The sequence below is a fragment of the Varanus komodoensis genome, unplaced genomic scaffold, assembly GCF_004798865.1.
Source record: "Varanus komodoensis strain SLA01 unplaced genomic scaffold, ASM479886v1 scaffold47, whole genome shotgun sequence".
NCBI lineage: Eukaryota > Metazoa > Chordata > Lepidosauria > Squamata > Varanidae > Varanus > Varanus komodoensis.
The window spans coordinates 2056354-2068682 of NW_025336045.1; the positions used below are offsets into that span (position 1 = coordinate 2056354).

A 12329-nucleotide genomic window follows, 5' to 3' on the forward strand; every position below is an offset into this window, starting at 1 on the left:
CCACAAATTTAAATGAAAACTCAAAGGTGAACTAGAGGTTCTTATCCATATCTATTGTGAGTACATTAGTGGGAAGAGGAAACAGATTATTCAAGGTTAATTAACAAGGAGAACTACTGTAGGATTGTACTTGTATTGCCAAGTTCCGCGTTAATGTTTTTTTCTCCCGAGAAAGGACTCAATAGGAAGAAACTGGTTTGGGACGTGTGATTTATTTCCCTTACTTACGGATTACAAAAGACTCCCAATCACAATATTGTCTCGAGAAGAAGCAGAAATTTATATTCCAGTTGTGAGAACTCGGAACCTCCTAAAGCCCGATCCTTTGCACGTTTAGTCGGAAGGAAGCTCCATTCGGTCGAAGGGACCTACTCTCAGGTAAAGAGACTATAGCTTTCCACCCCTGAACGCCCCCTGCGCGGCTCGAGGGTACCATAGAGGGCGCAGTGTGAGAGCGTCTCTAGTTTCGCAGCACGTAAGAAACATTTCGGATGCATAGCTTATCCGTTCTGATCGAACGCAGTATGTAGGGCCTTTACCATAGAGACGCGACCGGTAGAGTGACGCCAATCTGAACCCACAGATAATCCTAGCACATGAGGGCTTTCAACGTCCACCGGAAGTTCAGAGTGTGTCACGCTCTAATCTTTTCCCATCTCTATGTTGCCAGGTGCAGGGAGGAGGTGGAAGAAGAGGCTGCCCTATGAACGGCGGCGGCAGAGCGCCGCCCAGCGGAAGCGGGAGGCTTCGCCGTGACCGAGGAGAGAAAGGGACGAGGGAACAAGTAATGGCGGCCAGTTCGTGTGTGTGACTGAGCAGAGAAGTAGGAGGAGCACTCCGCGCCTTCGGGCCCTTGTTGGAAGCCCGGCAGCGCCGCCGCTCCTCGAAGCAGGGGCGCCGGAGACAGCGACAGCGCCTCCCGTCCTGGGGGGGCCCGCGGCGGGGCTATGGTGAACACTCGGAAGAGCTCCCAGTCCCAGCGCCTCTCCGGTAAGACGGCGGTGGCGGTGGTCTCGGGGCCCGGCAGCCATTTCATCTCATCCAGGACCCGCTTGTCTAGGACCAGCGCCAAGGCGGCGGCGGCGGCGGCAGCGGCGGCGGCGGCGGCGGCGGCGGCCGGGCAGGATGAGGAGTCGACCCGGGTGAGGCGGGGGACGGAGCGGCGCGGGGGCGAGAGGGTGGGCCGGCGAGCGGGAGGAGCAGGAGTGGGAGGCTGGCGAAGACCGGGGAGCGCTGAACCCGGCTTTCCCAGGTGCGGTGGCTGCCCGTCCGTGGGGCGCCGCGACCGGCCCCCCATGCTTGACGGGTCGCCTGTCGGGGGCCGGAGAGGGGTGGGTGGATCATTGTCCCTGCGCCGTCGTCGGGGCTGGAGTGTCACCGGACGGCACGGCACGGCGGGAGCGGAGGGAGCAGGCAAACTCGGGGAGAGTTTGTGGGGGCTGTGTGGGCTGCGCTGGGGTTCCTGTCGCTGCCGATGTGTCGTGAAGCTTTGGAGGTGGGACCAAGGGAAGGCGTGGGAGGGGGCGCAGAGGGAAGGGGGGCGCACTGGGGAGCTGAAGACCGGGACAGAGCGTAGAATTGGGGCGCTGTGCCCGTGGCCGGGGGATGGGAAGCATCGCCGTTAAGGTTGGGCTGCCGGCGATGTTGCAAGAACGAGACGTGAGCAGTGCGGAGTAGGGAGGGGGCGGGCTGGGATTTGCAGCTCAATCTAAGGGAGGTCATTTGAGGTAGAAGGACTCTGAGCTTGCAGCTGAAGAGGATGTTGGTTGCAGAGAAAAGCTGGCGGTGGCTGTGGTAAAGTGGCTAGCTATGACCAGGGGGAAGACACGCAGCAGTAGTGGAGGGGCAAGGCTGGGGAGAGAAAGGGGTTTGCGGTGGATGAGAACAGCTGACAGGGCAGCAGAAAAGAAGCGTGTGTGTCTGTTTTCCTTTATACATTTCTGTGTGTACCTCTGTTGTGCTAGGATAGATCGAGGCTCCCTCGCTGGTTGAATCTGGGATTGCATTTAAAAGGGCAGCACGAAAAAGTTAAGATTTGCAGTTGTACTAACTTTGCACAATTTTACAATGGGGAATAGTGTCGTTTTTTTCAAGAGAATGTTTGCAGTAGTTTTTTGTTTTAGTGGCTTGGGGCAATTCTTTGAAACTTAGTTCCTAGATAATTTTTCAATACTGATAGAATTGTACCTTTGGACAGTCAGGAGGTTTTCTTTTCAACATGAGTGCAACAATTTATGATATTCCATATCATAATAGAAATTGGCAGTTATCTGGAAGCATTTCTTATTTCTGTTACCTATATTAAGGTTGAGCAACTTGTAAGTCAAAACATTGTTTGGTGGGGGGGGAGCACACCTGTCAGTTTGATCCAGTGGTGAGGGATGTTAGGAGTTGTGGGGCTATATGATGCCCACTCCTGACCTAGATGGTGGCAAAAAGTTATTCTGGTGATTACTTCATGAACTTTAAAAAATGATCACTCCTTAAAGGGGAAGTGTTAACTATTTTCCATGTAGCTTAATTCAGGTGCTGCATATCTGCCTTGCAGATCAGTGTGAGAACATAAATCCTTCCTAGTCTGCTGCCTAAAAGTCTGCCTGTGCCTCCTACACACATAGACAGTAAAGTAGGAAAGGGGGAAAAAAGAGTTGTTGCTTTCTTCTTTGTATAATCACAAAGTAGCCTGAGTATTAGGTTTACCTTTGAAGAGATAGTGTTTTTCCCCTGGAAAATAGCTAAAAGGCTGTGGTAGAAATAATTTGAACATTTTAATCTATATTTTAAAAGTGGTGAAAGTAAGTTATAGTTATGGACAAAGAAGTGCATTTCAAAAATTACTCTGCAGAAGTAAAGCAATAGTTGAGCAATAAATAAGATAGAACCTTTTATCTTTATGAAAACTTCTGAAGCAGTTGTGTTAGAAAGTACTTTTGTTGTCCTTTGTACATTATCAAGAAATGTAGAAGAGAAATAATGGCGAAAGAAATGATAGAATTATGACCTGCAAGGTGATACTATCCGTGTCTAGTCAGAAGAAAACCCCACTATATTTAGTTGAATTCATTCTCTGCTAAATGTTATGTAGGATGGCAGCCTAAATTTAGTACAAGCTTTTCAGATATGACAAATTTTTACAGAGAGAATCATAGTGGAAAAGAAGTTCCTTGCATTTACAAAAGATATCTGCAGCAAAGAAAATCTATTAAAATGTTATTTAGATCTTGTAAAATAGAGTGTATGAGCATATTTTGAAAACAAATTGGCTAGCAATAAGAAAATTATTAACTAAAATCAGTTGTATTTTTACAGACAGCGTGTTAGTATTTTCATTCTGCCTTGATTATCTAGAGTCAGCATCCTAGGCATGGAAGTAAGCACAGTGGAAATTAATAGCATTTATTTCTGTGAACATGCTTACAATCAAGCTGTAAAATTATGAAATTGGTTATATAGTGATAAAACATCCTGTTGTTTAAAGTAAAAAAGATTTCTTCAAATAAGAGTGTTCTTGGATGAGTGCAGTTGCGCTAGTCTAGATTAAGACATTCTCTGAATAGCCATACTGTCACCTATCTACATCTCTGGTTGTTAAATTCATCAAAGGAGACTGTTCTGCTGAAGTGGTATTGTATTTGTATTTTGGCGCTGCATAGGAAAGATAAAATAGGATAGTACCCTGACTTGCATGGCCTAGTTAAAAAAAGTATTTGAAAACTATATACTTTTAACTATTGCACAAATATTCAAATGATCCTAAAATAAAGTGCTTTGTTCCACATCATCATTTTATTTGGTTTCTTGTTCACAAAGCCAGTGTTCAGAGATGAAGACTTAAAAGTTGTCATTATGACTGATGTAACAGTCTCTTGAAAATTACTGTTGGGAGAATGAGAGAAGTCCTTATTTAACACAACAGAAAAAAATTATATACCACCTGAGCTAGTATATACATTTCTTGATGGTGGAAGGGCTTTCAACAGCTCTTGATAACACTCCTCATCTTTCTTAATTGCAAATGAGGCACACAAAATTATGCATTCATATGGATTAATATAAGAATCTGCAGAGCAAAATACTCTTGCTTTCATTTGTTTAGGGAAGGTCACCCACTTTAGTTTTTAGATTGCTTTAAAAATATTTTAAACATTTAAGTTAATGTTGTTTAGTTAATGGGAATGTTCAGAAATTTCCCCATTAAAGTTTTGAAGAAAACCTAGTTATGTAAAGAATAAAGAAGATGTTTAATCACATCACAGAGGTGAAATGTATACCCCACAGGTCATCTAGTCCATGTTCTAAATAGATACTGAGTGTTTAAATAAGCCTTATGGATCATCGGTTTGAATTTATATTGTAACAAGGGTTATTCTGTGCCTAAAGCACCCTAAATATATGCTATGCAACCTCTCCTTGAAAGAGTTCCAAGAAGGAAATTGCATCACTTACTAGACAGCTTACTTTGTAGCTGATTTCTAAATCTTTAAGTTTTTTAATCTTATGAATCCATTGTTCTCCTATCTGTAGAGGCTATGGAGAACAATGGTTTTACCTCTCCTTTCTGATACACAATTGAATTTAAACCTATCATGTGCCTTGGTCCTTGTGCTGAGCTTCCTAGTTTTTGCAGGCTAAATGAACTCTTTTAATCATTCATCATATTAAATGCCTTTAAACCTTTTATCCTTATATCTTTATTCTAGGGCAATACTGCAAATCTAACAATACTTCCTGCTTTGCTGGGAGCAATTGGAGCAGCTGTTCTATGACAGGTAGAGATAGAAAAAATATAGTTAAATTTCACTAGGCCAGAATTCTCATAATTCTTTAGAGGAAGTCACAACAAGCCTAACACTTCTATACCACTTTAGATTTGTAGCGTAAATATACCTATTCAAACACCTATTTGTAGCGTAAATATACCTTTTAAAACACCTATTCAGAAAACATTCTAGATATTTTGGATTGTCACTCCACAGGATTCCTGACTTTGTTGGTCAGGACTTATGGATTTTAGGTACAAAATATGTGAAAAGTAGCTGGTTGGGAAGTCTGACCTTAAATAACACACCTTAGGACCAAATTAGATTATACTGGGGAGTTTCCCAACTACTTTTTTTTCCTAAGCAGCCACATGAGGTTTCTAATTGGCAGAGGGAAAGGTCTTCATAATGCCCTTTCCCTCATGGCAGATGCTCAGCAGAGGGGAAAAAACTATAGGTAGGTTCTGTCTCTTTTGTACTTTGGGTGGGAAAACAGCTGGAGAGTAACTTTGAAAAATGGTAGGAAAGGGCAAGTTTAAGTAAATTCTTTCTGCTGTTCTCACTCCTGATTAGAAAGCCTCAACAATTAAAAAAAGACCTAGGTCACACCATATAATGTCTGCCTTCATCCAAATAAGGTTTTATCTTTGTGGCCTGAAGAGTGTACAGAATCCAGAATAACTCAAGCATTAAACCATTTCCCCTTCTGTTGGGCAGTTTTAATAAATTGTTGTTGTTGTTAGTCGCGAAGTCATGTCTGACCCAACATTCCTCCAGGCCTTCCTGTCCTCCACCATCCCCCGGAGTCCACCTAAGCTCACACCGACTGCTTCAGTGACTCCATCTAGCCACCTCATCTTCTGCTGTCCCCTTCTTCTTTTGCCATCTATTGTTCTCAGCATTAGGCTTTTCTCCAGGGAGTCCTTCCTTCTCATTAGGTGGCCAAAATATTTGAGTTTCATCTTCAGTATCTGGCCTTCTAAAGAGCAGTCAGGGTTGATCTCCTCTAAGACTGACCGGTTGGATCGCCTTGCGGTCCAAGGGACTCGCAGGAGTCTTCTCCAGCACCACAATTCAAAGGCCTCAATCCTTTGGCACTCAGCCTTCCTTATGGTCCAGCTTTCACAGCCATACGTTGCAACTGGGAAAACCATAGCCTGGACTATACGCACTTTTGTTGGCAGGGTGATGTCTCTGCTTTTTAGCATGCTGTCTAGATTTGCCATAGCTTTCCTCCCTAGGAACAAGCGTCTTTTAATTTCTTGGCTGCAGTCCCCATCTGCGATGATCTTGGAACCCAGGAAAATAAAATCTGTCACTACCTCCATTTCTTCCCCATCTATTTGCCAGGAAGTGAGAGGACCAGATGCCATGATCTTAGTTTTCTTAATGTTGAGTTTCAAGCCAACTTTTGCACTCTCCTCCTTCACCCGCATCAAGAGGCTCTTTAGTTCCTCTTCACTTTCTGCCATGAGAGTGGTATCATCTGCATATCTGAGGTTGTTGGTATTTCTCCCAGCAATCTTAATTCCAACTGGTGATTCATTTAGGCCTGCCTTTCTCATGATGTGCTCTGCATTTAAGTTAAATAGGCAGGGCGACAGTATACAGCCTTGCCGAACTCCTTTCTCAATTTTGAATCAATCAGTGGTTCCTTGTCCAGTTCTCACTGTTGCTTCTTGACCCGCACATAGGTTTCTCAAGAGACAAATAAGATGATCTGGTAATAAAATGTAACAATATTTAATTGGCCTTAATGTGTTGAAGGAATAGACATAGGGAATACACTGCTCATGTACTTGTGTTTCAAGTTCTTACTTAAATTGGCAGTTTTAAAAAATAAAAGTGGTTCACCAAATTTTTGTATGATTTGGTCATTGTAATGGGCCTAATTCACAAGCTAACTAGACAACAATATTATAATCCACTTGGATAGCATGATAAATTAAGATACACATGCCATTTTTTTAATTCTTTTTGCAGTAGAAGGACTCAATGAAATAAATTGAAGTCAGCTATGTAGTCTATCCTTGATTCTAATTACAAAAAGGAAACCTTTCTAATAGGAGAAAACATAGTTATATCAGTTGAATGATATCTTCCTTGAATTTTGAATTATGTCAGAGAAGCTGAACAGACAAGAACAAGTGACTGAACAACTGAATTTACAGTAAATATAAAATGAAAGATGCTCTTTTTTATCTGCATTCTTGAAAAACACCCTTCACCTCTGTTGTATTCCCACTCAGAATGCCTTTTGCTGGAGAATTATGAAAGGCTAATTGGCTTTGGATGGATACTTCCAAAAATCTTTTGCTAAGCTCTTACTTTTAGCTTTGGAAACAAGTATGTTATCAGCTGCAACACCAGCAGTGGTTGCTGTAACTTTTTGGTAGCTGTCCATATGCTGCTTAAGAAGGCTTTGGTGTAAGCAAGGAAAGCATTTGTTGATGATTATGGAGTATAGCCAACCTGTAGTGTAATAGATGACATGTCTATACTTGTTACACCGGCTTTGATTTTGTATATAAGCTTTTGTGAACAAATTCTTGGATTTTTTTTATTTAATGAGCTTAAATAATTGCATTCTTACTGTCATTTACATAGAGGGACTGTAAAGATGCTTGAAAATGCTGTTTTCCTCTAAGTCTGGAAAATATGCCATTTTTGTAAAGAACAATTCTGAAAAAGATAAAAACAGTAAAATTGCTGTTCAATTGCTGTTAACAGAAATAACTAATGTATGTTAGCCATTGTTAAGTCTAACAATATGATTGTAAAATCTGAGACTGATCAAAGTAGCATACAAAATTAGTGTAGCCATTCAAAACATTCAGATTATATTTTGTTGGCTGACAAAGTACTAGAACTGTGGCTGCTCAGATCAACTAAAAGTGCAGTCCTATGCAAGTTTATACAGAAACAAGGCTCATAGCATGCTGACTGGGACGTGTTGGGATTTATAGGCAATTTTTATGTCTAAACTTGAAGAAAGATTATGCACTGAGTAACCATGATCACTCTGATTGTACTAGTATTGTGAAGAAAGATCAGTGAATCTCCCAGGCAGGGAATAATGGTTTGGTGTATCAGTAGGGTGGCCCTCAAAATCCTGGAGGTTCTACTGTTAGCATTGAATTGGTTCTACTGGTTAGAATTGTAACCAGGTTCTACTGTTAGAATTGTATTGCTGAGAATAATAATTCTGTGTACTTAGTTGTAAAAGTGGACTTTTGCAACATGACCAACGCTCTTCCCTTTGCATGTCTCCCAAATCTGTGAAAGAGGGTCCCTCAAAATTGGGCAGAGGTAGCTTTTTGGAGCACATACCATGTACAGATGGAGCCTCAACCCCCCATTTGGGGGGACCGCTTGCTCCCTGTACCACAGTCCTCCTTTTTCAGAAGATTCCCATATCCTCAAACATTTTTTTGGTTGGGGGATCTGGAAACTGGTACAGAAAGAAAAAGATTTGAAGTCAGTTGTATACTATCCGTGTTACTGGTTATGCTGTGAGTCTAAATTAATACATTGTACACACATGGAAAATACACACCTTGGTTCAAAATAGTATTAGTTTGCAGAGTATAGCCTTTCATGTTAGACAAATTATGAGTTTTGAACAGTAGCTTCACCAAAATAAGTTCAGGCTTTCTCAGCTATTATTAAAATTTGCCTGACAGTTTCATGTCCAGTGTTTCTAAGCTTAATTTGTGAAGTTCTTCAGAGAAGTATGTATAGACATTATTGTGCTCTATTTTAGGGGGAAAATATTATATTTTAATTACACTGCACTGAGTGCACAATGTCTTCTGGCAGTGATGCAACATTTTTTCTGCCTTGTTTGCTTTATCTAGTTGAGCTTTCCCATTCCACTCAAACAGGTTTCCAACCAGTTGTGTAGCTTCAGTTTCTACTTAGAACATAATTACTCAGACTGTTTAATAAAGAATTGTATCTTTGGTTTTCTTCAGTAATAGTGCAGGCACGCCTTTGGATACTTCAGAAATCATGTACAAATATAGCTATGGTTTGGTTGTTTACTGTTTAATATGTTAGATATATAGTGGGCTTGAGTTCTCTCCTCCAAGTTAATTAATGCAAAATATCTTTTATATGCATTCATTTTATAGTTCCATACATACTTGTTTATTATAGACTATTCAGAAACATTAGCAATAGTGGCATTCCAACTATATCCTAAGAAATTCGGAGGTTCTTAAGCAAGATAATTGGTAATAGCAAGGAGCCTATAAAACAGCATGTATGCCAGGGAGTGGCTGCTGAAAAGGCCCTCTCTTGTTTCATCATACAGTTCTGATATTTGCAGCCTTGAAATAATGGACTTCTGAAGATCTTATACTAGTCAGGCTCATATGGGAGAAGGCAGTCTTTCAGGTAGTCTGGTCCCAACCCCTATAGAGCTTAGTAAGTTGTAACCAGCACTTAGAATTCTGCTTGGGAGCAGAATTTCATTAGAGTCTTTGAGTTTTCCACCATCATCAATCTGGTTGCTTTCCCACTCATTTCATCACCTTGGGGAACCAGGGTACTTACTGGACTCAATTCTGCGGGAGAAAGAAAGTTCAGGCGCAATCACCCAGTTCATTTCTCTGTTCCAGAGATTAACTGGGGTGGGGCTTTGACAGAATTCCCTGCCAAGGTGCCAGGAAAATCCCTAAGAGCCATCAGAAAGGTATCTGGATCCACCAGTCTCTTGGGGAAGATAATCTTAATTGGCCTTATGCTCATGCAGAAGCTTCAAGTCCCAGCAGTTCTAAACTCTGCTAGGTCTTGATCTGTCCATGACAACGGAACCATAGACAATTTCTTTACCAGGAGATCACCAGAAATTTCTTCACTATCATCCCACTACACAGAAAACCAGATCCAAAATGTGCCTTGCTGAATGGGTGGGGCAGGTACTCACTGGGATAGACTCATGGTTGCCATGGAAAGTCCTGAGTCACTCCTGATAAAGAGGCTCCACCATGTCTTTTGAAGTCATCCAGCACAACAAGTTATGGAGACTCCCAACAGCTTGCTTAGGAAGGGAGGCTGTTAAGCAATGGGTTAGGCAGTACACCAACAGAAACCCTGCTTTGTCTCAAACACCCACCTTAGGGTCTACACACATGACACTGAAAGACTGCAGGATGGGAAACCTGCAGAGGGATTGCATTACAATAGGCCACTGCAATTCCACCTCTCTACCCTCCAGGTTTTGCCCTCTGCAACACAGAGTGAAGCTGGGAGAGATGTACTCTTCCAGCTTTGTAGCTGCAGTAACCTAAGACATTACTTTGGTTTTCACAGGATGGAGGCTTTCTGATGATCATTGTTTTAAACATGCAGCCAGCAGCTGCTTCCCCCTTCTTTTTGTTTTACAATTGTGGGGAATTTGTTTTATTGCAACTTCCATGTGCAGGGAGGGTTTAATCTTTCCTTCTTAGCTGTGATTTTAACAGCAATATCTGTATGGAGCTACTGGTATCAATGAGCATGTGGTTTAAAATATACTCTTTTATTCTGTCAACACTGAGCAATTCTGTGGTAGATAGCAGGGTCTTCCCAGCAGACAGAACTGCATGGAGAGGATTCTCTGAGTTTAGGAAACTTGAATTCTGTTGGATTAGTAGAAAATCTTTGAGATTTATTTGAATGTAAGATATTCAAAGCCTTTATCTTTAATTTATTTGCTTTTAATTCATTGATGAACAGAACTGGAACAAAGTTTCATATAATAAGTGGTTAGCAAGAATCATTAGGAACTAAGAAATGTTGTTTAAAGTCCTAGTGGTACCAAGAACATTTTTTTAATATCCTTTGTAGCAGAGAGATTCTGTCAGAGTGCGGATTATGAATGTATTTTCACATTAGAGGTATATCATGTTATCTCTGCAGTATGGTCCGAGGAAGAATTATTTAGCTTCTTTCCCCAACTTAAAACTTGGCCAGATATCCCACAGAGATGCTGGGAAAAAACAAAATACAATCTTCAAGATTTTCCCCATACCTGTTTTCTCAGATTAAATTTCTAAATTTTGACTTGAGTTATTTTTTGTGTGTGGTCAAATTCCCAGCAACTGAATATACATTTGTCTGAAAAGAATTTCCCCCTAAGCAACAAAATATTTCTTTAACTGTGATACTGTGAGAGGTGTCATAAAATGACACAAGCAACTGTTTGCTTTCCTTCCCTAGAGAGATGACGGTAGTGATGCTAGCTTAAGTGATAGCCACATATCTCCTCCAGCCAAACGTACCTTGAAACATGCTGATTCTGTATGCAAAGACAAATCAAAATCTCGCAGTACAGGGCAGCGAGAGGAATGGAGCGTCTCAACTGGACAGTCCAGGTAAGAATGTTAAAAATATTCAGATACTTTGTCTAATAGAGGGTTCTGACCATTTTGCAAAGCTCTGTAAAACTGTAGATTAAAGAATGTGGAGTCCCCTTTTCTTTATAGTGGAATTTACTGCAAGAAATGTCTATTTGTTGCTTAAAGCAGCATCCTTGTGACAAGTTATCCCCTTCTATAATTTGTAAACTTTACTCTGTATCCTTGAAGGCACTACTTTGTGCACTGCTTGACAGCCAGTGATGGACTAGGGAAGATGAATTATACCTGTGGAAGGGAAGAGTTGGGGATGCTGCTTTTGGTGGTAGTCCTTCATTTGTTGTAACTCTTCTGTTACTCACTAACTTTAGCCAAAGCATTTGACTTTATGCATAAGTGTGTGAGGCACAGCTTGTTCCTTCTCCCTACACCATTTTATTTCAAATGACAAAGTTTTGTTTGTAGAAAAGGAAAAGAGCAACCCCCAACTGTTGCTTACATTGAAACATCTGGATTTCCTCATGATCTCAGTGCAAGTTCATGTGCTCCATGAATACTGTATCCAGTAAGTTTTAACTAGCTTAAACATCTGTATCCAACCAGACAAAGCATGCATGGAAATCTTTGGGTCTGTTTGCTATGTGGCAACCTGCTGATAAATCATAGTTTTAATTTTGAGACTGATGCATGACAAGAGCTCAACTTTGGCAACTTGACAATGATAAATTGAGTTTAGCAGCTGATTTATCCAAATATAACTTGTGGTTGTGCATGCAGCGGCTCATTTGTTCTGCAACAAACAGAACAAAAACTTACATTGTCATAGGGAAAAACATACTGAGGTGGTATATGAAGTACTGGAAGCACTCTATTCTCCTGTGAAGTTTCAGCATTGCAGAAACCAACTGTGCAGAGGTTTCAGCTTGCGCTCTCTGTTTTCTGCAAAAATGAGACTTGTGGATTGCACCTCAGGTGCCTTCCATATTTAATGGATCTTGCAGCCCGTAATATCTGTGAGTCCCTTTTCAAACATTAATTGTGGGAATGTAGAAGTGAAAAACGCTCAGGTTTCTGAAAACTGCACAAGTAATGTACATTGTTATTTGTTCTGATAAATAACCCCTTACGCTGTTTATGCTAGTTGGAGCCAACATCTAAACATCCAGTGTTTTGCCCTTCCACTGCCAAGAAAGAATGGAATGAAAGGGGGAAAGGGGAAACAAAGGGA

General features: G+C 41.2%; 2 protein-coding genes across 3 annotated transcripts in view; one reads left to right on the forward strand and one right to left on the reverse strand.

The window, feature by feature from the left end:
• Nucleotides 1-482, reverse strand: part of UBXN2A (UBX domain protein 2A) — a 36726-nt gene extending 36244 nt beyond the window's left edge. The window contains exon 1 of the mRNA XM_044445155.1: nucleotides 229-482. The gene's annotated coding sequence lies outside the window, so the exon portion shown is untranslated. The remainder of the gene's footprint in view (nucleotides 1-228) is intronic.
• Nucleotides 483-699: 217 nt separating this feature from the next.
• The window catches only part of ATAD2B (ATPase family AAA domain containing 2B), a 79907-nt gene continuing 68277 nt past the window's right edge, over nucleotides 700-12329 (forward strand). The window contains exons 1-2 of one of the 2 annotated variants that reach the window (XM_044445089.1): nucleotides 700-1142; nucleotides 10965-11119. In XM_044445089.1, coding sequence (XP_044301024.1) covers nucleotides 948-1142; nucleotides 10965-11119 — 350 coding nt within the window. In that variant the 5' untranslated portion in view covers nucleotides 700-947. The remainder of the gene's footprint in view (nucleotides 1143-10964; nucleotides 11120-12329) is intronic. The other variant, XM_044445090.1, reaches the window with a different exon arrangement.